This window comes from Crotalus tigris, unplaced genomic scaffold (genome assembly GCF_016545835.1).
Source record: "Crotalus tigris isolate CLP2741 ecotype Arizona unplaced genomic scaffold, ASM1654583v1 scf7180000017576.4783729, whole genome shotgun sequence".
Lineage (NCBI taxonomy): Eukaryota > Metazoa > Chordata > Lepidosauria > Squamata > Viperidae > Crotalus > Crotalus tigris.
The window spans coordinates 428,186-452,721 of record NW_024096487.1 but is presented as its reverse complement, the minus strand read 5'-3'; the positions used below and the strand labels follow the sequence as shown (position 1 = coordinate 452,721).

The following is a 24,536-nucleotide window of genomic DNA, read 5'->3' as shown; positions in this document are numbered from 1 at the left end:
AAAAGCCAATAGGAATTGTCCAGGCTGTCTCTGCCCTGCTGAGCCCACCAAAAGTCCCATTCTGCAAACGGTGCTGCACCAGTTGAGTAGTCTTCGACTTACAACCGGTTGGGGGTCGCAGCATTAAAAAGGTTGAGAACCACTGATCTACAATGACAAAACAAGCGAAACATCTTATAGAAAGTGAGGATATTCTCCAGACCATTAATATTCTCAGTAATGTTGGAGTGTTGACATCCATTAATTTTAATTCTGAGATGAAGCAAACAGTATCCGATAGTATACATAATTCCAGACTATCCAGTGAGATTAACTTTATTGGGATTTAACTCTGAAAGAAGCAAGTGGGTCTATTAATAACAACGAAAATTACATGGCTGAATAGTGGAGGTAATCTTTCTACATTTAAAACTATCAAATCAGCTTGTTTTACATGAGGCTTATTTATTTTTTTAATTTTATTTTTTAAAAAAAGTAGATCTAGTGATTTTGATTAGACGTTTGGGGAAATTTATGCAGTTTCCATGCGTTCTTTCATGCAGGATATAAAAAGAGCACTGCTGGGTTAGACCACAAAATTGCAAAGTTCATTGGATGTAATTTAGTCCAAATCTCTCCTGATATAAAAATTGTTCTGCTTCAGAAGAAGCAGGCAATTTAAGGCCACGAGTCTTTACGTGGTTCAGTCCCTTCCCCTGCTTTTGAGGCTCCTACAGTCCTCACCAATTACACTTGCCAAAAAGTTGGTGTCATCTTTGCTTCTATTTGGAGATTATTTAGCAAACCTTTAAAAAAAATAACCTCTCCAATTTCCCTAGCTTTCACTATAGGTGCGGCGTGGCCCAATTCACTTTATATAATGGGTGGCCGTTTTTCTCCAAAAAGGACTTTATTTTACCAATATGCCACAAGGATAAATTGACCACTTTCCAAAGCTGGCAATTCTCTTGCTGACCAGGACACCTTTTTACCATTTGGACATTTTTCTCTTTGGGGTAACTCAGATCTATTTCTCTTCGTTTTCGTCCATTGATTTTATTCCTGCCCTCTAGCTCACTGAAGATCAAATCCATTTAGCTGAATATATTGCTTCTCACTGAAGGCAACCAGATGGTTGGAAACATTGGCGCCTTCTTATTATTGCTCTCTAGAAACTAGTATTCCTGGGCATTGAGCCTCTAAATGCAGAGATTCCATGTAGCCAATATGGCTAATAACCATTGATTGATACATTTGTTGGCAAGGTCTCCAGTTTTTGTTGCAGAGAGACAACATAGCATTCATGCAATCGGTGCTATTACATGTTTTACTGCAGTGGAATCCACCATAAATCATCCATCTCAATGAGAACAAGAGACCATGATGGATTGTACATAGCTTTTTACATACTGTTTTTCCTATTTCTTTCTGCATTCAACTATTGCCTTCCTCTGTTTATTGAACCTTGTGCTAACTATGAGAAAATGCAGAAGTTTCAAAATCTGCAAGCACATCCTTAAAAAAAAAAATGAAATAGAACCTCTGCAATTTCAGAATATTTCAAGAATTCATTGTCTCTTTCTTAAACATTTCTGTTATGATGCTGCTCTTCTATTTGACAATAGTTAAAGAAGCTTTTATTGCAAATGCACCCAATAGAATTCATAAGACTAGCTAATGAAGTGCAATATATAAAGGAATTCTCTCTAAAGAGTAGTGGTTGGTATTATTTGCTGCAAGGGTGGTGATATCTTTTCCCTTTTCAGAATTAGTGCCATATACAGGAATTATTGTTATGATGCATTTCCACAGAGACTCCAATGTCCGCAATTGTATACAAAGAAGAAAACATTAATTTTGTACTGGAAGGAATGGCCCAGATGAGGCATGGAGGAAAATTCAGACCAGCAGACTTGGAGTTTACTGACATTCTAGACTTGTGCTTTAATTTTTTTAAAAGTTGTCCATGCAGATGGATGAAATAATTGCCATAGACCCACAACAATCACTGCACAAATACAGGGCTACAAGAGCCATTGCATTTCCTGAAGCTCCTTCCTCATGAAAATGAAAAGACCAAACACCCACTTCTTCGAAGGATTGTCTTTTTAGATTGGTTTTCATTGACTTAGCAATAGCAATAGCACTTAGATGTGTACGCCACTTCATAGTGCTTTATAACCTTCTCTAAGCGGTTTACAGAGTCAGCATATTGCCCCCCACAATCTAGGTCCTCATTTTACAGACTTCGGAACGAGGGAAGGCTTAGTCAGCCTTGAACCGATGAGGCAAAGAAAACAAAAAGGAGGAAAAGAAATAAAATTGGTTTGATGATTTAAAGGAATGGCAGTAACATCTGGATATCTTACAGAATCAGTGATAGGAATCAATGTGCAGATACTGCATGGGGCAGTAAGCAGAGACCATAAGGCACTTTTTAAAGTCACTACAAGATTCTGAAATAGTAAACTTTTGTCTGATCAGAATACTGTTGACAATACTTAGATATTAAGAGAGAGGGAGAAACCCCTTTCTGTATACAGTACATTTTTGCCATACCATGTATAATTTCATAACCCCTTATTTTATCTCCTCCTCCTCCTTCTCTTTCTTCTTCCTCCTTTTTCTTCCTCCTCCTCCCCCTCCTCCTGAGTGGGATAACCAAAATGGTCAACTATTTGGGAGGATACTTCCAGGTACCTAGATCTTGGAGGTTTCACCTACATATGCACACATATGGAGATACACACATACACGCACACATATCTATCATACTTCTCTTTCTCCTCACACATACACTTTTTCCTGCTCTGGAGAGCATCTTTTCTAATGGCTGAAAAACCACTGATTTCTTGCTCCATTTTGAGCCCTTTTCCCTAGGAGGAAAAAGGAAGCCATGACGTTTTCATCCCCTAGTTCCCTCCCCCAACAATCAGGAGCACAGTGCTGTAGTTCTGCTGCCATTAAAAGCAGCACCAGAATTATTTTGACTGTTGAAAGCACCTGTTTAGCAGCATTTTGGCACATTTCCAAAACTCAGAGCTGCAGCTCAGTTTTAAATACAAGACAGCACGAGAGTCTAGGGTAATGTGCAGTTCAAAGATCCCTGCATTAAGCATTGATCATTTTAAGTATACCCAATTTCCAGCTTTAGGTCCCTGAGACTATCCATTTGCTTTTACACCGATGGGGTAATGTTGTAACAGTGTCCTCTTCCTATTACCTATAATAGTTATGGTGGTATTTTGACGTCCAGTGTTCCTGCTTCTCTGCTTTGCTCAGTCTAAGAAGGACAATGGAGCAGCTTTTCAGAGTTATACTCTACCCACTCCACCTCTTCTTCAAGTCTCTACCAAATGGTAGATATGGACTCGGAGAAGGAAATCTAACCCCTCCCAACCCCCCCCCCGCCCCAGTGCTCCAAAATCTCCAATAACCCAGCCAGAAAAACTGTTGATGGAGCAGCAAGGGCAGACCCAACTGAGGAAGCCAGGGATTGATACAACTGGCTGACATGTGTCCATTCAACAATTTCCACTGGAGCTGAGTGCAGTTCCTATTGATGAAAGCATATGCTCTGTTCCCCCCCCCCTCTCCCATTGCAATTCCCTAGTTGCTCTGAAGGTCAGCTTTTCTGCTTCCCTCCAAAAGGGCCATTCTCCCTCCTCAAGAAAAATAAATGTAAAGGGAGGAGGATGGATTATTTTGGGCTGCTTTTTTTTTTTTTTTTTTGCACTCTTGTTAGCAGGTGAAGAGAGTGATGCCAGGGCAAGGGAGTGCTTATATGGGAAGACAGAACCCAGCACATGGGACACCAGCAAAATGGTGCCAAAGAAGCTGAAGGGCAAAGGCTGTCTGAAGCTGGCCTTGGTGTTCTTTGCATATAGTGAGATGAAGAGAAAGAAGCCATTTTTTTTTAACCCCCTTCAGAATATTTTCCCATTCAAAACATCCTAGAAGTGTGTGGGCCTGATACTCAGAGGTCAAAATCAGCAGCCTGTAGCAATTCTGACGACGTCTTTCACACTCACACCACTGGGGCACGCGCACGCACACACTTACACACCTCGATTTGAGCAACATGAGCCTAAAATTGAATCCTGTCAGTCATATATTTAAACAGACATTTCAAACACAGAATAAAGACTACTCGGGGATTCATTAAGCAGAAACTCGTCCCCAGGGTTGAAATAGCCTGGATCCGAAGTCTACTTTTTGGGTGGGAGGGAAGGCGAGGGGGGATTTCTCTTTCTCTTCGCCAGCCGTCCCTGTCTTGCGCAAAAGAAGCCTGGCACTGGTCCCGTCCCATCCCACCCGGTCCCGTAATTTAAGCCCGGGCTAAGGAAGCCACGAGAGCCTGCAGGGGCGGGCGGGGAGGAACGGGTCCGGTGGCTGACTGGTTGGCGCTGTGGCCCCCCGGCCGGGCTGCAGGGGGAGCAGCGGTGGCGGGCGGCGCGACTCGGCGGCGGCGGCGGCGGCGGCGCGGGGAAGATGGCGGCCGCGGCTCAGGCGCTGAGCTGCTCGGGGCTGCTGCTGGCCGCCGCCGCCCTGGCCCTGCTGACGGTGGCCATAGGTACCGACTCCTGGTATGAGACCGACGCACGGCGACACCGGGAGCGCTGCCGGGGCTTTGGCCACAAGCGCAACGCCAATAGCAACGACCCGCCGGGTTCTATGTCAGCGCCCAGCCCGCATCTTCCACTCCGCGCCCGGCAGCCGCGGGCCCTGGTGGCCGGCCAGACTCCGCCATCGGCTCGGCTCCCGGTTATTGCGGCTGCCCTGGAATCGCAGTGCGGCCGCCGCTTCAACTCCACCGTCTCCGGCTTGTGGCGGCGCTGTCACCGCGCAGGCTTCGAACCCGAGAGCGAGGAGCTTATCCGGAAAGGTGCGGAGGGCAGGAGCGAGCGATGCGCCCCATTCAGTGGGCAGGTTAGGCAGGCTGAGCTATGGGCGAGGGGCTCGGGCGCCTTTCCCTTCGAGCTACCCTTTAAGGCGCCCCGGGAATGTCGCTGGCCAGGGTGCTGAACCGCTGAGGGAGATGCCTCCAAGTGTCGCTCTTTAGCTTAGCTGTTGAGCTCGCTTGTGATATGATAACGATCCCCATCCCTTTATTTGGAGGGTACCCTCTTGATCCCTCCTCCCGGGGATTATCCTCGAAATATCAGATTTCCGAGGTCCTGAAGCCTTTTCTTTCATCAGATAGTGGCTAGAAGGCTCAGGAAGAGCTGACCATAGAACGGACTCTTCACAAGTAATAGGATTCATAAAATGGGTCTACTTCCTTTGCTCCGCGTTTCTAGTGTTCAGACTCTATAGAATTTTCTGTTGCTATGTGCATGCACACCCCTAGCCACCTATAGAGTTGCCATGAACGTAAAAATAATTACAGTACAAATTCTGTACAAATTCTTGTGACTTTAGATGAACCCACGGATTGTGGATAAGATTGGCAAGGTTTTCTGTGATTGCAGCATTTGGGGGAAGCACTCCTGGTGCTGGATGTATATATGATAAGCTGATTTGATTTTTCATATTTTTTTTTCATATGAATGCATCCTTTACCAAACGTCTTCCATCTGCTTAGAATTAGGAGTCCTTATTTGATTCAGTATACCCTTGGAAACATTACCCTTCTATTAAATCAAAACCAAAGTCTTCTATCATCATGTTCAGCAAATGTACTTATTACTGCATAAACATTATGGAATACAATCCATCTCATCAGATCCTTAGAATATAGTCGTGGATCATGTCTATGTGATTTGGAGGGGAAGAGAGAAACTAAATTGTAGAGTCATAGAGAAATGAAATACAGGAGTTGTAGAAAATGATAATTGCTTATTGATAGGAACCATTCAGAAAACAATTGCTGAGTCTGGCATGCAAACATCCTGGCATTGGAGAGTTCCCATCATTTAATCAATTTTAATTAATTCTAGCTCGGATATTTTATAATGAAATAAATCTTTGTTATTCTTTTGCTGCAGAATTACTATTTTGAGATCAGTCACAGATTGTTTCCCTCATGTTTTTAAAATAGTGACATGTCTGATGTCAGATTTCTATCCATTTATTCCTCTATCCAGGCATTGGATACTTTGTTCAATATAGTTAAGACAGGGGCTTGTGGTGTTTTGTATGTAACAGGTTAGTTAGCCTATGCAAGTCTCTTGACTCATGCATATAGGAATATGACAATTTATAGGAGATTAATTTGCCTGACTAGGTGGGGATATTCTTTCTGCACAGTAAACACTGAGATGAGATTATTCAAAGAAATCTACCTGCTCTTCTGGTGTTGAACATCAGATTAGAGCATCAGATCCAAACCCTAAGCAGTTGCTGTATTATATAGTATATCCAAAAAGTAGTTTTTTGATCTGGGAGAGACTCCAAGGGGTATGGCTAATGATATTATGATATCACTGACCCAGCTAGGTTGAAATTTTTTTATACCTGTTTTCTGTGCTTCTCAGGGCTTGGAAGAGTTTTAAGGGGCTACGTGATTCATAAGCTTTTGCAAAGCTGTATGGCAGCCACTTTGCTCAGTAATCTTCCCCAACCCCTCAGAATGGAAAACTAACCCAAACTAGGGAAAGTTTGAGAGATTTTAGGGATGCGGGGGTGCCTTACATCTTCATTCCTAAACATCTGAAAATACAAGTTTTCCAAAATTGAAAAAAAGAGTAAAAAATAGTATCAGTTGTACACCCACCTTGGGGACTGGGAATTAGGGCATTGTGTTGCAGTGGTTCCCCTCCTTCCCTCTCCAATTGATATTAATGGGGGAAAGATCTAACCCTAGACCTGTTTGCTTAGGTCTCCATGCTCTCTCTGCTCTGAAACTATTGAGTGACATGATCAATCAGCATGGGGTTAAATATTGTCAAATGCTATGTTAATTAATGATATATATCTACCTAGGTCAATCAACTGATGCAATAAAGGGCTTTACCCAATATCTGGAGGCTGTGGAAATCTGGATGGGGACGAATAGGCTTTAAGCTTAATCTAATAGTAAAACCAAATCACTGTGGCTTATTTTTTATACATTTGCTTGTTAATTATGCAAATTTATATGCCCCTCCCATGTCTCTTCTATCAGCCAAAGCAAAGACCCTCAGCTGGACTCTATTATTATCCTTGCCTTATGGTCTGATGGAAGAAACAAATTTTTAGGCCTTACAAAGATTCAACACAGTCAAAGCACCTAGAACTTCAGGACACAGGCTCTTCTTTAGGGCAGACACAGCCACAAGACAACAAGCTTCCTAGATCCCATAAAAGGACTCTGTTCTATAGAGAAGACCTGGAGCATGCCCCATCCTGCATGTTCCGGGGAAGATTGAGGGAGTGCAAACCTAATTAGATTTAATTATGGAAACTCTCCATATCTAGGACTCCCCAAAACCCAAAGCCATTCAGTCTTCCTGGGGTTCAGATGAAACCTATTTCTCCCATCCAGACTCTCCCAGACTCCAGATACTGCGAGAGAGCATCCTTTGGGCAGCCCAGGAAAAAGATGTATAATGAAATATTATCAGTACACTGATGATACCTAATGTGCTGGTGCATGATCTAACCCAGCAGTTTGATGTAGATGTTATATAGAAGTGGAGACAGAATTGAGCCATGGGCTACTTCACAGATCATAGGCCTAGGACTGTACCTCTTCATCCACCAACACTGATTGAAACCAACCTCAGAAAAAGGAAGAGAACTGCTGAAGGACAATGACCCTCATTACCAACTTCCTGGGGGCCAGAACAGAGACACAATCCCTTGCTTTCCACAAGCATGATTAATACTACGTTGGTGCTATATTCTGGCCTGAATCTACACTGAATGATGTCCAGATAATCCATTTCCTTCAAGCTCCTTTGGTATAATGAGCTTTTCAACTTTACAACAACTTTCCTGAAAAAAGGAGGGTTGGAAATGGGATGAAAATTGTCCAAAATTGTTAGATTCAGTAATGAGCTTTTGAGGAGAGGGAAAACTGCAGCTTCCTTCAAAGCAGGCAGCACTGTTCATTCCCACAAGGGAGGGACCACTACCAGCTAGACTCAATGGCATGTTTTCTCAGCTTTAGTCAACCTGAAAGGACATGAGGTGGCATGCAGGTGGCAGGGCTCAGCTTTCTAGGACCCTGTCCTATACCTCAGGATCATATAGATGTTAAACAGTAGTAATGAGTATGTGGAGCCCCAAGCCTGCCTCCAAACATGGTCTCTTTGGGCTAGATTGCTCCTAATCTGTGAACATGACTGTAATCAGCCACAAAGAAAGGAGGAGAATCACCAAAACACTGTGCTTCCTATTTTCATACTCCATAGCTGGTCCAGGAGGATACCATGATCAATGGTACTAAAAGTCACTGAAAGGTCAAAGACAGCTGTCTGAGAGAATGGGTTCACCAGAAGTTATCAATAAGTGTGATCTTTATACTATGCATTGGCCTGAGCTGAAGGGGTCTAGATAATAGATTTGCTCAAGAAGCCTCAGAAGCTGTAGTCTGACTATCTTCTCAACAGCCTTATCCAAAAAGGGAAGATTGGAAATTGGATGAAAATGTTCAGAACCATTGGATCCATCAATGACGTCTTGAAGTGGGGGTGCATCACCATGTCATTCAAGGAAAGCACAACTGCCCCCTCTCTCAAAAATGTTTACACTGCATAGATCCAACCATGTATCATATCCCCAGAGGCTTTAACTAACCCAAAGGCTGGGGATCTAATTAAACAAATGACTGGATTAACAGCCTCAAGCATCCAGTCCATTTTCTCAGAAGTCATAGGACATATTAAGAGTGGAAAAATAACTGTTTTATTAATTCAATGTAATTTTAATGATGGGTCTTACACATGCTCAGTTGGATTTACTGTTTGTCATTCTCCAATAGTGCTTTAGGAATCTATTTTGGTGTTCATCTTCCAATATCCCAAGGAAAACTAAACATTCCTACAGAAGGCCACATCAAAACTCCCAGAGCTGGGAATATTACAACTTTAATTTTTAATGGGACAACACTCCTCCAGAATGCCATTATGCAATTTGGGAAGCCTGTTAGATTCTGTTATCTTGTTTGAAGAGCAAATCCACCCTATGCACCAATCTGTCTTGGGTACAAATTCCACATTTTCCTAGTTTAGGAGACTCTACTGAGGGTTGCTCATGCCTTGGTCACTTTTCATTTCTACTATTGTAATACTTGTACATAATGCTGCCCTTAAATATTATCTAGAAGTTACATTTGGTGCATAACTAGAATGAAGCTTCTAGATCAGTGATGGCGAAACTTTTAGAGACCGAGTGCCGAAACTGCAACCCAAAACCCTCTTATGTATCATTGGGTGCCGGGTGGGTATGGCCTATTGGATAGGTGTGGCCAATTGGGTTGACGTGGCCCATTGGGTGGGTGTGGCTTTGGTGGTAACGGCAGACTGGGTGGGACTAAAAAGTTCAATCAATCAATTCCAACTTTGTGAGATTTTTTTTTCCTGCAAGAAATTGAAATTGATTGATTGATTCTTTTTTTTTTTTTTGCACACGGTATAAAGTGAAAAGGTTTTATAAAACCCAGCTGAAGGCCTATGACTGGAATGATGGCATACGTGCCCACAGAGAGGACTCTGCGTGCCATAGGTTTGCCACCACGGTTCTAGATAGTTTTGTGCATGTATGTGTGTTAACTAATTAATTAACTCTGGTATACCCATATGGTATATCCACCACTTAGTCAACTATTGTGGCTCTCATAGGCTAATATGTGCAATTCAAGGTACTGGTTACTGTCTATAAAATCTGTCATACCACAGGTTGGACTACCACCTATCCCTGATGACTTATCTCATAAAATCTGATTGGGTAGACATACTATGTGTCCTTTCTATGAAGGAATGCCATGTGATGGAACCCACAAGGCACCCCTTCTTTGTTGAGGCACCTGCTCTTTGGAATAGCACACTCCCCAAGATTCAGATACTTCCAATTTTATTGGCCTTCTATAAAGCCCTGAAAATATGCCTTTCCATTGGGCATTGTGCCAGGGTGTTGGGTGAATCCATTCTGCAATGGTTTGGGATTATGAATATGTTTGTGGTTTGGCCTTTGTTGTATTCTATTTGTGGTTTATGCCTTTTATTGTTTTACTGTTGTAAATTATTTTTTGCTTTTTGCTTTAGGAGCCAATTGCAAGTTGAGTGGCTATATATAAGTCACATAAGTAGTTAAATAAATGAATGGCCTGCCCACTTTCAGGCCCACTTGGGGGCCAGTGAGGGGGTTCTTGAGTTGCATGTTCTAGCTATAAGAAATAATCCCAATTATGATAGTGGGCACCATTATTGATTCTTAAATCCAGATACAGCTGTAGGCCTTTTCCAGAGGACTAAGTAGTGGAGACTTAAACAAAGCATTTTTGATGTACTGTCTGGCATTTGTTACTAAGTGATTTGGTTCTGACTGTTAAATAGTAATGGATGTGTCTCACAGTCTATTTTCTTCTTTTAATTTTTGAATTTTAATGTTTTTGCTATCCAATCTTACTAAAAAAAGAACATTTTTCCCTCAATCCTGTTATTCTTGACATGCCCCCAGCAGCTTTTTATAAAGCACGGCTATTACCTTGTGTTACTCAAAGGAGATAATGGTTATCTTCATTTTTCTACATCACTGACTCAGGAGCCAAAGGCCGAGACTGTTGAGCTTCTTATGATAATCACTGAATAACACAGTTTTTCCAAAGGATATCCTTCAGATGAAACAGATGTGGAAATTGCAAAAATAATGGATTGGTTATGATAAATATAATGATGTGTTAGTCTGATATAAACAGAAATTTCACTTGATCTCCTTACCTTTCTGGAAAGTACAGATAATGAGAATGAATAATTCTTCTGCTTCCTAAAATATATATCTTGCTCTTCAGCATTACCACAGGTAGTCCTTGCCTTACGACCTCAGTTGGGACTATAACTTCCATCTTTAAGTGATGCAGTTGAGAAGTAATAATAATAATAATAATAATAATAATAATAATAATAATAATAATAATAATAATAAAGAATCAAGATGCCCCACGAAAATAACATTAAGAGTCTGGATGAGGAAGAGTACTACAAATACTTGGGTATCCTTCAAGCTGACAACATCAAGCACACTGAAGTCAAGAAAAAGATTAGAGGTGAATACATCAAGAGAGTGAAGAAGATCTTAAAATCCAAACTCAATGGAGGAAATACCATAAAGGCAATCAACACCTGGGCAATCCCAGTCATTAGGTACACAGCTGGAATAGTGGACTGGACTCAAGCAGAACTAAAAGCAATGGATAGGCAGACCAGAAAAATAATGACAATGAATCATGCCCTTCATCCACGCAGTGACATTGATAGACTTTATCTACCAAGGCAAATAGGTGGGCGTGGAATGCTACAAGTACATCAGATGGTTGAAGAAGAAAAAATGGCTTTGGAAGAATATCTGAAGAACAATGATGAAGATGCACTGAAATTAGTATATCAGGAAGGCTTACTAACTACTGGAGAGACCAAACTGGCCTACAAGAAAGACCAAATGAAGAACAGAATAGAGGCATGGGAAGACAAAGCACTACATGGCCAATACATTAAAAAAATAGCTGGGAAAGCAGATAATAACAAGACCTGGCAATGGCTAAGAGCAGGAAAATTGAAGAAAGAGACCGAGGGACTAATTCTGGCTGCACAAGACCAAGCCTTAAGGACAAATGCATATAAAGTCAAAATTGAGAAGACAGCAACAGACAGTAAGTGCCGCCTATGCAAAGAAGCTGAAGAAACAGTGGACCACTTGGTAAGCTGTTGCAAGAAGATTGCACAGACTGATTACAAGCAGCGGCATGACAAAGTAGCAACAATGGTGCATTGGAAGATCTGCAAAAAATATCATTTGCCTGTAAGCAAAAACTGGTGGGATCATAAAATAGAGAAAGTTATAGAAAATGATAAAATTAAACTGCTCTGGGACTTCAGAATTCAAACAGACAAGCACCTGCAACGTAACACCCCAGACTTAACAATTGTCGATAAGAAAGACAAAAAAGTCTGGATAGTGGACGTGGCAGTGCCTGGAGATAGCAGAATAGAAGAGAAAGAACTGGAGAAGATAACAAAATACAAAGACCTACAAATAGAAATAGAAAGACTGTGGCAAAAGCAAGCAAGGGTAGTACCAATAGTAATAGGCTCCTTGGGGTGCAATCCCAAAACAACTGGAGCACCACTTGAACACCATTGGCATTGACAAATTCGCTATTAGTCAATTGCAAAAGGCGGCCTTATTAGGAACTGCTTCCATCCTGCGACGATATCTGTAATACCATCAAACATCCACATCTGCCTATCCCAGGTCCTGGGTAAGGACTCGATAGGTAGACAAAATGCCAAATCCAGTCTGAACATCTGGCTGACTATGCAATGATCGATAATAATAATAATAATAATTATGGATCATCGCACAGTCAGCCAGATTTTTCTTCTTCAACCATCTGATGTACTTGTAGCATCATCATCATCATCATCGTCGTCGTCGTCATTATTATTATTATTATTATTATTATTATAGTTGGAAGAGACCTTGGAAGTCATCTAGTCCAACCCCCTGTTGGCAGGAAACCCTATACCATTTCAGACAAATGGCTGTCCAGTCTCTTCTTAAAATCTTCCAGTGTTGGAGCATTCACTCGCTTCTGGAGGCAGAATTGTTCCACTGGTTAATTGGTCTAACTGTCAGGAAGTTTCTCCTTAGTTCTAGGTTGCTTCTCTCCTTGATTAGTTTCCATCTGTTATTTCTTGTCCTGCCTTCAGGTGCTTTGGAGAATAGCTTGACTCCCTTCTTTGTGGCAGCCCCTGAGATATTGGAACACTGCTATCATGTCCCCCCTCATCCTTCTCTTCGTTAAACTAGACATACCCAATTCCAGCATCTGTTCCTTATATGTTTTAGCCTCCAGACCTCTAATGATCTTTGTTGCTCTTCTCTGTACTCACACCTGATTTTACTACCTTTTTTGCTACAGTCATTAAGCAAATCTGGCCTCCTCCATTGACTTTGCTTGTTGGAAGACCCCTAGGGACATCACCAGTGGAGATCCCATGTCCCTGTTATGCTGCAACTATTGTAAATGGATACCAGTTGCCATGAGCCCCAATTCTGGTCACAGAATCACAGAGGAGCTGCAGTGATTATAAGCCAGGAACCGTTGTAAGTCATGTGTATGTGTTGTCATGACCTCAAATGGTTGTTAAAGGAATGGTCATAAGTAAAGAACTACCTGTATGTATAATAGCTAAAAACTAATTCACAATAGAAATAATTTAGACAACAATTATGGACAGAGCACATGCAGAGCTGCATATGTATTGCACTATTGGTTACAACTATTCATTTTGGTTACAATAATACTGAAAAAAGTGACTTATGATCACTTTTCACACTTACAACTGTTGCAGCATCCCCAGGGTCATATGATCAAAATTCAGATGCTTGGCAACTAGCATGCATTTATGACGGTCACAGTGTCCTGGGGTCATGTGATCACCTTTTGCGATCTTCTAACAAGTAAAGTCAATGGAGAAGCCAGATTCACTTAACAACTCTGGCGAGAAAGTCCGTAAAATGAGATAAAATTCACTTAACAGCCATCTTGCTTAGTAATGGAAATTTTGGGCTCAATTGTAGCCATAAGTCAAGGACTGCCTGTACATGGCCTTTGATCTTTACACGTCTTGTCTCTTTTTTTCTTTTAAGATCCAACTGATTCCATTCAACCACAATTTTTGAAGTCTTCCCCTTTCAACTTTCTACAAATGTAAACTTTCATCAACTTGCTCTTATTTTTATCCACTTGTATATAACTCACAATTGTTCTCTGCATTTTTTTTCTGTGAGCACAACTACTTCCATCATTTGCTAAGCGTTCCATTTATTCCCATTTATGCTTTACTTCATATATGGTTATATGATTCTTCTTACGTTCAGAAATCACCCTTCTACTCAATACCAATGAAAAATATGTTTTCTCTAAATCAACAGTCATATACTACTTGATGAGCTCCTGGAAAGCAAAACATGGATCTCGCTAAAGCCATAAAGACTTGTATAAAGCCATATTGCATTTACCAAATTTTCCTTGTTGTTATGTTTTATAGTCCTTTGATTAGAATTCTACCAAAAACTTTCCATGGCACATTTAACCAATTGATTCATCTATAGCTTTTGCATTGGGTTTTGTTACTTTTTGCTTTGCTGCTTTGTGGATCAACAGCGGCATTGTCAGGCACCCATGTAGCCTTCAGGCACAGACATTAAGGAAGCTAAATTGCATAAGCATACTATACCACAGTTGTAGAAATTGGGTATATCTAGTCTAGTGAAAAGATGGAGTAGAGGTGACATGATAGCAATGTCCCAATATCTAAATGGCTGCCACAAAGAGGGGGGGGGTGTCAAGCTATTCTCCAATGCACCTGAAGGCAGGACAAGAAGCAATGGATGGAAACTAATCAAGGAGAGAATTAGAACTAAGGAGAAATTTCCTGACAGTTAGAACAATTAATCAGTGGAACAACCTGCCTCCAGAAGTTGTAAATGCTCCAACACTGGAAGTTTTTAAGAAGAGACTGGACAGTCATTTGTCTGAAATGGTATAGGGCAGTGATGGCAAATCTTTTAGAGACTGAGTGCCCAAAAATTGCCCTACCCACCAGCCTACCCCCCACCCCACACACTCTGTCCCTGCCCCGACTCCACCCCTGCTCCACCCCCCACCCAGGCCCTGGCCTGCCCGCCCGCACGAGGGCCACCCACCGCCTCCATGGCCCACCACAGCAGATCGCCGAGGTGGCCCTGCAGTGCCATAGCAGCCACACCCTCCAGACACGCCCCGCAGCATCATCTGCGCGCGATGGGATGCAAGGGTAGAGTCTTGTCCCCGCTGCCTGGCTGCCATGTCCTTGGCTACGCTGCTCCCCGTGGGCCATGCCCAGGGGTGACTCTCCTCCAGGGGGGTTACTGGTGAGGAGGGGGCCACAGGGGAGGCGACCTGGGGCAATGGCACACATGCCCACAGAAAGGGCTCTGAGTGTTACCTCTGGCATGCGTGCCATAGGTTCGCCCCCATTGGTATAGGGTTTCCTGCTTGAGCAGGGGGTTGGACTAAAGGATTCCAAGGTCCCTCCCAACTCTATTGTTTTGTTATTCTATTACTTCTGCATTTGAACAGTTCTCCTGTTATACCTTCTGCTCCTAAAGCTTTACCAGTTTTCAATGTTCTACAGCATTTAGGACTTTGCTTCCCTTTTTTTTTTTTTCTTGGACACTAACATTGATCATATTTATTTCAATTGTTTGGAATTCCCATTCAAATCTCCAAAATACTTCATCTAGCATTTCTTCCCTTCAGTTTCGTTCCACATTAGTTTTCTTAAATCATTCATTCTGATGGCAACATTTTCTTTAGCCCTTTTCATCCGCTTCCAAAACTTTTTCTCCCCATGAAAATCATTCTTGAACAATAAACTATATGGCACACATAAAAATCTGAAGAAACTTGGAAGAAAACTGTCTGAGGTGCTTTGGGAATAATTCACAATGGATTAGAGTGCAAAAGTATTGCTGGTTGGAACCACTTGAAAAGTCCTCCAATTCAGCATTGCCTATTGCTTCGCTGGCCGAGTAATTCATGCCATTGGGCTGCCTGTGAAACACTCCACCACTAGTGCCATTCCACTGGAGTGGAAGAGGAAATTGAAATATGCTGGGACCAATGCTGGAGAGGGTGTCATTTTCTCTGGGATTGGTGTAGTACACTCTGTCCTATTACATTAAAGTGGGGGGGGGCAAAGTGCTTCTATTATGGCATCTATGAAAGAGCAGAACTATAAGTATGATTATGTTTTACCATAGAATTTCTTGCAGGGTCTAGTTTGGTAAGCTCCTCCGTAGATAGCAATTGCACTTAGACTTACAGTATATACCAGTTCACAGTGCTTTACAGCAGTTTATAGAGTCAGCATATGGCCCCCAACAATCTGAGACCTCATTTTACCAACCTTGGAAGAATGGAAGGCTGAGTCAATCTTGAACAGGTCAAGATCGAACTCCTGGCAGTCAGCTGAATTAGCCCGCAATACCGCATTTTAACCACTGGGCAGCACGGATGATTGTAAAGAATTCCAGTTCTCGTAAACATCAATTATATTTGTAAAGAAGCCATATATTATTTTCCTTTTGTAAGGTATGTGCCTTCAGGTCCTTTTTTTTTTTTTTTTTTTTTTACTTCTGGCACCTGCCCGGACAAAACCTTGCAGATTCCATGGTACAATTTCAGAAATGGTTTGAGAGAGAGAGAGGCTGACTTTGGGCCTAAGGTGGGACTTGAATGCCTGGCCTCTCCTTTGCTTTCCCTTAAATTTGGAATTCACACACATACACACCCCGCCTCCCAAAATGCATCTCTAGAATCCTTTCTCAAATTCATCCCTTTAGATCAGTGGTTCTCAACCTGTGGGTCGGGATCCCATTTGGGGTCGAACGACCATTTCACGGGGGTTGCCAAACAATGCAGTCTGCCATTTTTTCCCCCTTTTCCTTAGCTGTGCTATTCCCTTTTATTCTATTGGCTTTCGAAAGCCAATAGGAATTGTCCAGGCTGTCTCTGCCCTGCTGAGACCGCCAGAAGTCCCATTCTGCAAACGGTGCTGCAAGTTGTCTGCAGCGAAGGCGAGCTGTCTGGAAGTTTCCACCCCTCCCTGCTGAGCAACTACTAAAAATGTAAGTAAAAGAGAGCCAGGGGTGGGAGGTGGCAGGCCAGTGGGCGCAGAGAGGGTTGCTGGCGCGCGTGGGGCCCGGCAGGTGCCTTACCTCCCTTGGGCTGGGCCAGCTGGTGGCCCAGCTGGTAGTCGGCCTGCGCCATCTCTGCCGCTTGCCAGCTACTCCTCGGCCGGCACAGGGGACAGCACCACGCATGCGCGGTGCTCCCGGGCAGGATAAGTCCTCGACTTACGACCGGTTGGGTAGTCCTCGACTTACGACTGTTTGGGTAGTCCTCAACGTACGACAGGTTGGGGGTCATGGCATTAAAAAGGTTGAGAACCACTGCTTTAGATCTTTCTGTCTGGAAACAAATACAAGACATCAGCATTTGATAGAATATTGTGTATTCCATATATTACTCCTCCCTCCATTTTCCCTTTCCTGTTCCTGCCTGCTTGTATTTTGGGTTGTTTGTGTTTTGGGAAAGGGATTTGTCAAACGCTGCCTTTGTTAAGCCCTGTGGCGCTAAATAATGTTGAGATTCTTCTGTTCCTACCTTTGTAGCGAAGGTAAAGCTGCAGTATTCTGTTTCCAGAATCTATTAGAAAACCATCAGCTGCTCTCCTGCAATTAATCCTCGCACATACAGTATGTATCTTCTGCCTTTGTTAAGTTTCCATGCTGATTTTATCCACTGAAAGGCAATTCATTTATTTTATTAATTGATTTTCCCCAGCATAATATTTTCTTCTTACTGATATGCCCTCCTCCCTTCTAGCTAAAAGCTTTCTGTGTCCACCAATGATCTCAAGGAATTTAAAACCAATTCTTTTGGTCGCCCTCTCTCTCCATTGTGACTCTGCCAAAGCTAATGCACATATTAGATAATAGAGCTAAAATCCGATATCACATTAGGTGTGTATAAGCCCATTAAACCCAGCGTTTTAAACTTAACTCTATTTTGGATTGTGACTTCCATTTTGTGAAATAGATTTTGGAGGGTAACATGCCTTCAGATTCAGTCCTCCCAATAAAATATCACATCACTTTAGCCATTGTGGCTTTTGGACAGGAGGAGAATGTACGGATCCATGTTCACAGCAAGTATAGTAGAGTCCTGACCTCACAATTTGTATCTGGTCTCTTGGCTACAGTTTTTTCTTCTTTTCCTTGCCTAATCTTAGCACAGACCACAATATATCGCTCACCTTAGGCATACAGGAAGCAGTTTCCTGAGTGACATGTAATAAACCAACTTCTCCTGGCTAAAGGCACATTTTTAAAAGACAGTAGTAAGCTTCACTCTTAGGTTACAACTCAAAATAGTTAATTTTTAAATTAAAATTTACTGTTATTGAATTTTAGTTGCCAGCAAGGGAGCACAATCTAAAGCCCCAGAACTGAAGATGGTTCCTTGGGTGCAACTCCCAGCACGCTGTGGTAGTTATTGCCACTTTGTACTTTTTAACAGAATCCTGTTGGAATGGAATAGCATAGAGGTCCCAGTAAACGAATGAATGAATTAAAACAGGACAGGAGGGGGAAATCGTTAAAGATATGGGAAGAATAATACAGATAGTTCTCAGCTTACAACCTTGCATTTAGTGACGATTCAAAGTTACAACAGCATTGAAAAATTGACATGCATCACTTTACACACTTATGACTGTTGCGGCGTCGCCATGGCCACATGTTTAACATTAGGACACTTGACAACTGGCATGTATTTATGACCATTGTACTGTCCTCAGGTCATGTGATCACCATGTGTAACCTTCCCAGCCGACTCGCAACAAGCAAAATCAGTGGGAGAAGCCAGGTTCACTTAACAACTATATGATTCAACTGCAGTGATTCATTTAATAATGGTGGCAGAAAAATGTCATAAAATGAGGCGCAACTCACTTAACATCTGCCTGCTGAGCAATGGAAATGGGCTTAATTGTGTTTGCAATTTGAGGAGTACCTCTATTTATTCAACTTAGCTGCATTTAAATTTTAACATTAATCCGTTTTAGTCTTTCTTTTTCTTCCTTACATAGAGAGTACTCTGCCCTGCTACTTGCCATTCAAATTCTAAGTGTGATTCTCTGGTCAAAAAGGTCAGATTTCTTTGACAAATATCAATCCGATAAAGACAGATTTAATGTTAAAAGGCAAGCTAAGGGAAGACAAATGGGCCAAGGGAAGAAGAACATGATTCTGGGTAAGAATTAATAACTTCCACATTCCGAGGGTTCAGTTTAAATGAAGTGACATCCCTTCACACTGAGCTGGACATTACTGTGGGTATCGGCCTGATAAAGAAATTGACAGACGTGTGATATTTATAATGTATGATATACACTGAGCAAGGATGGTTTTCAGTTGAGTAAACTGGATTTGCTTTCCTGATATTACAAAACAATAGGTTTGGTGGACAGCGTTGATTAATCCATGTCTTGTTGTGATAAGATAATGCAGTTGTGAAGTATCCTCTCAGTGCTCTGGGAATATTATATTTATTTTTAGTTCCAGGTTCCTATGGGTAATGATCTTACTGAGCATTGAAAAACCACAGACAGAGCCATCTCATATGCGCTCCTATTATTTTAGTATCAGCGTTTCTGCCATAACCACCGATCTAGAATTTAATTCATAAGGTGCGGATTCCCAGCTTTTATTTTATACGTATCACGTGTAAAAGGTTTATAAAGGTAAAGGCAAAGGTTTTCCTCTCTCTAATCATTTTGGGGCAGTGATCATTTCCGTTGCTTAGCCGAGGGAGCCAGTGTTGCCCAAACACCCTACTGTGGTCGTGTGGCCAACATGACTACACGTATTACCTTCCCACCAAAGTGGTACCTATTTATTTACTTGAATCTGCATGCTTTCGGACTGCTAGGTGGGCAGGAGCTGGGGCAAGTACCAGGATTCACCGGGTCATGTAGCACTTGGGTCCAGCTGACAAGTTCAGGGTTTTTAACCACTGAGCCATCACTAATCATATAGCAACCACTGTAAGGTTTAAGGCCTATCGTATAAATTTGATACATAATAAATGTACTTCAAGAGTCAATATTGCAGATAACACCTATGTTTTCTCCAATATCCCCAGTAGCATCTGCAGATTGTCCCCAGTTAAACAATAAAAGAAATAATTAAAAAAATAGCAGAAATAATGGCAAGTTGCTAAACTTCATGACATATTGGTGGATCCACCTAAAATCCCTCAAACTTCTGAATAAGAAAATGCCCAAGATTTTGATAATTTTTGATACTTATTTTTATTTTGACACTTGCAATAGGGACCACCAGAGCACCAATGGTCCTTGGATCAGAAATAGGAAATCATGATACTACTACTACTACTACTACTACTACTACTACTACTACTACTACTACTACTTAATAATAATAATAATAGTTGGAAGGGACTTTGGAAGTCATCTAGTCCAACCCCACTAGTTAATTGTTCTAACTGTCAGGAAATTTCTCCTTAATTCTAGGTTGCTTCTCTCTTTGGTCAGTTTCCATCTGTTGCTTCTTGTCCTGCCTTCAGGTGATTTTAAGGGAAAAACTGTCCTCAGAACAAGATGATGTCCTGAATGTGTCACATCTGAGGGCAAATTACTCCATTACATCTCTGTACCAGAAACACTGAAGACACTTGAAAAACTCAGTAAAGAACGATTCTGCAATTCAGGACGAAATATGCAGAGAAGAAAAAATATACAGTATATTTATGTTTTGAAGTCCTGGATCCTCTGTTTTGTTGAAGTCAATCAAAAAGAGCACCAGAGCAGATAATTATTTTCCTTTAAAACACAGAATGTGCTTCTGCTTTTATCCAGAATTTGTAATTTGAAAGATAGAGAGACAGGCTGTCAAAAGAATTATTACTTCTTTCTGCACAGATGGGGAAGGAACAAATTATAACATTGTACCTAACAATAGCAGGAACCAGGCTAATCTCTCTATAATACACAAGCACCATGTCATGTTTAGCTACTGGTTGAAAATCAGACTAGGAGAACTGCAAAGAAGTTTCAGAAAGGTAACTAAAATGAAGAAATTATAGATAATCGGTTAAATAGCAGATGGGCACCCTTAGGCGGATGAAGGAGATAAAGGAAGGGCATGACATCTAAAGTTATAGAATAACTATTCTAAAGTTATTATTCTATTTATCACACAAATGCTGTGACTTAAATCCATGAGTCAAGTGGCAAGATGTAAAAATGCAAGTGGCGTTTGTATGATGATGTCAGCACATGCCTGTGACACCACTTTGGCAGAGCTGAGGACCACAACAGAGGCTGCTGAAGTGGCATTTTAAAAGAAATCAAATATCAGTAGACAATCTTCAACAAACTATGTAGGAGTCTTCTTTAAGTTACAAGAAAATAACCCAAAAAGGAAAGAGAAACATGGTAGGAAGAACCCTAATGTAAACAACTGGGTGACACTTGGAATATTGCATCCAGTTTTGGTCACCACGATGTAAAAAAGATGTTGAGACTCTAGAAAGAGTACAGAGAAGAGCAACAAAGATGATTAGGGGACTGGAGGCTAAAGCATATAAGGAACGGCTGCTGGAATTGGGTATGTCTAGTTTAACGAAGAGAAGGACGAGGGGGGACATGATAGCAGTGTTCCAATATCTCAGAGGCTGCCACAAAGAAAAGGGAGTCAAGCTATTTTCCAAAGCGCCTGAAGACAGCACGAGAAGCAACAGATGGAAACTAACCAAAGAGAGAAGCAACCTAGAACTAAGGAGAAACTTCCTGATAGTTAGAACAATTAACCAGTGGAACAATTCTGCCTCCAGAAGCAGTGAATGCTCCAACGCTGGAAGTTTTTCAGAAGAGACTGGATAGCCATTTGTCTGAAATGGTATAGGGTTTCCTGCCTGAGCAGGGGGTTGGACTAGATGACCTCCAAGATCCCTTCCATCATCATCATCATCATCATCATCATCATTATTATTATTATTATTATTTCAAAAACTGAGAACATGTCATTTTCTTTTTACAAGCAGAGTCTGGGCAGCTATCAATCCTGGATGCTTTAATTTGGATCCCTGCACTGAAAAACTCAACAGCACAAAGGCCTTTTCTAACTCTAAAATTCTGATTGGATTCCAGCCTGATGAGATTGAGGCTTATGGCTATGTAATGGGGCTGCATTATATCTGCATAGAAAGGTCTTACTACCATTCTGATGCTGAAGTATATCTATATACTACTAAAACTCTTGCGTCTATAACCTTTAACTGGCAGAAGTGCTGCATCAGAGGGCAGAGCTTTTTCAGCAAAGGCAACGTAAGTGGGCTAACTTACAGAATGCATCCAAAATCTGAAACCCATGGTCCCAATGGAACTGAAATTCGGCAATTTTTATAAAACGTTTTATGACATAAAAAATTACTATTAAGCATTTTATGACATGATACAAAATTTCATAAAACATTTCCTGTGGTCAACTGCTGATGTTTGACTGCTATACACTTTGTCTTGGGCTACTTTCAGGGCAGATGCATCTCTTCATAGCTCCCTGAATTTTGCAGAACTTTTACAGTACTTTAGAAGTTCTGGCATTGTTAAAAGCACTGAAAAATCTAGTGAAGAAATAGCTCTGAAACAATTTAACAAATCATGAATTATCTAGTTTAATAAAAACGCATTATCGTCACCATCGCCACCACCACATCCATAATTTAATCATGTTTGGAAAGGCCACTTATTCACATCTGAAACATCCATTTTCTGTCATAATTTCCCTTTGTAAAAAGCCAGCAAAGATGAATTTTTATACCTTTAAACTAAGAAGCAATGTAATTATGCCGTTTACTGATTTTCATTGTTCTCTTACAACTGAGAAAAAGCAATACCGCTTGCCTAATGTTCATTAAGCAGATATTTTTCTAAGTTTGCAAAGACTACATTAGATTGGACATCTCATGACTCAAATAAGTTAGAATCATACTTTGGAACAAGGCAAGAGTGTTGGGTGCGATCGTTCTAGGGCCAAACTAGGAGCCAGGTTGTTTCTAGTTCTGAGTTTTATTGTAACTGAAACAAGTGATGACAAATTAATCAGAAACAATGCTGGGAAGACAAATATAAGGAATTAATTCATGCCAGAATTTTAGATGCCTGAATCCTCTTTGACTTGCCAAAGTCAGTAAAATTTGTGCTAAGAGGAAAGCTGGGTTATGTAATGTACTGAAATTACACGATTAACAATAGAGTCACGCACTGCCAGTTCTGTGGTTTGGCTTCCTAATGATTATCTAGTGCAAAATAACTTATAAAAGGCCACTTATGGGCAGATTTAATAGAAGACCTTTGTGAGTCACATTGTATACAATACAGTTCCATTCAAAAGTGCTCAAGAGTGAAATCACAATATTAATTCAAAAGCTTCTTGAATTTTGCTCTTTTCTTCTAAAGCAGACATCATTTTTGCTCTCAATGTATTCACAACTGACAACCTAGCCCACTGCACATCAGTAGTTCCAGAATAGAATAGAATAGAATAGAATAGAATAGAATAGAATAGAATAGAATAGAATAGAATAGAATAGAATAGAATAGAATACTTTATTAGTCAGGTGTGATTAGACAGAAGGACTTTGCCTCTGATGCATACATACGTTCTCAGTGTACATACAAGCAACAAGTGATAAATCATGATCATAATCATCATAAAACACATTATGGGAGGTAGCAGCACAATAGCAACATCAACTTAGTATACAGGTAGCCCTCATCTTTCAACCTTTCATTTAGGGATGTTCCAAGTTACAACAGCATTGAAAAAAAGTGACTTACAACCCATCCTTACATTTACACTTATGACCATTGTAGCATTCCCATAATCAATTGGTCAAAATTCAGGCAGCTGGCAGCTGGCATGGTATTTAGGATGGTTGCAGCATCCTGGGGTCATAGGATTGCCATTTGTGACCTTCCTAGCCAGCTTCTTACAAGCAAATTCAACGGGTGAAGCCAGATTTGTTTAACATTAGCATGATTCACTTAACTGCAGTGATTCACTTAATAAGCAGGGCAAAAAAGTCATGATTCACTTAACAACTCCCTTAGTATGTAACACAGTGGTTCTCAACCTGTGGGTCGGGACCCCATTTGGGGTCGAACGACCATTTCATGGGGGTCGCCAATCAACGCAGTCTGCCATTTTTCCCCCTTTTCCTTAGCTGTGCTACTCCCTTTTCTTCTATTGGCTTTTGAAAGCCAATAGAATAGACTCTCTTGAATAGAGTCTAATTCTATTGGCTTTCAAAAGCCAATAGGAATTGTCCAGGCTGTCTCTGCCCTGCTGAGCCCGCCAAAAGTCCCATTCTGCAAACGGTGCTGCACCAGTTGAGTAGTCCTCGACTTACGACCGGTTGAGTAGTCCTCGACTTACGACCGGTTGGGGGTCGCGGCATTAAAAAGGTTGAGAATCACTGATGTAACAGAAACTCCAGTCCCAACTGTGATCATAAAATGAGCACTACCTGTACAGTAGCATAAAAAAAATGGGGTTGTTTGTTCTGTATAGTATCACAAACTTCTGAACCACTGCGGCTTGATTATAGCTAATGAAACAGGATATTATGGCTTATTTAAGAAACTAAAATCAGCTTGATTCCTCTCCCAACGGCTGCTGTAGGGTGAAAGTTTTCTTCTTCTTACCCATGATCTGTCATGTCTGCTGCCAGAACTGGGTTTGATGGGGGCACGTAAGAAAGACCCAAGATGAGTTTTGGA

The 24,536-nt window shown here is 41.3% G+C and overlaps 1 protein-coding gene across 1 annotated transcript in view; it reads left to right on the top strand.

The window, feature by feature from the left end:
- Positions 1-4,368: 4,368 nt before the first annotated feature.
- The window catches only part of LOC120314412 (transmembrane protein 178B-like), a 28,386-nt gene continuing 8,218 nt past the window's right edge, over positions 4,369-24,536 (top strand). The window contains exon 1 of the mRNA XM_039357480.1: positions 4,369-4,864. Within this exon, the coding sequence (XP_039213414.1) occupies positions 4,471-4,864 (394 nt within the window). The 5' untranslated portion in view covers positions 4,369-4,470. The remainder of the gene's footprint in view (positions 4,865-24,536) is intronic.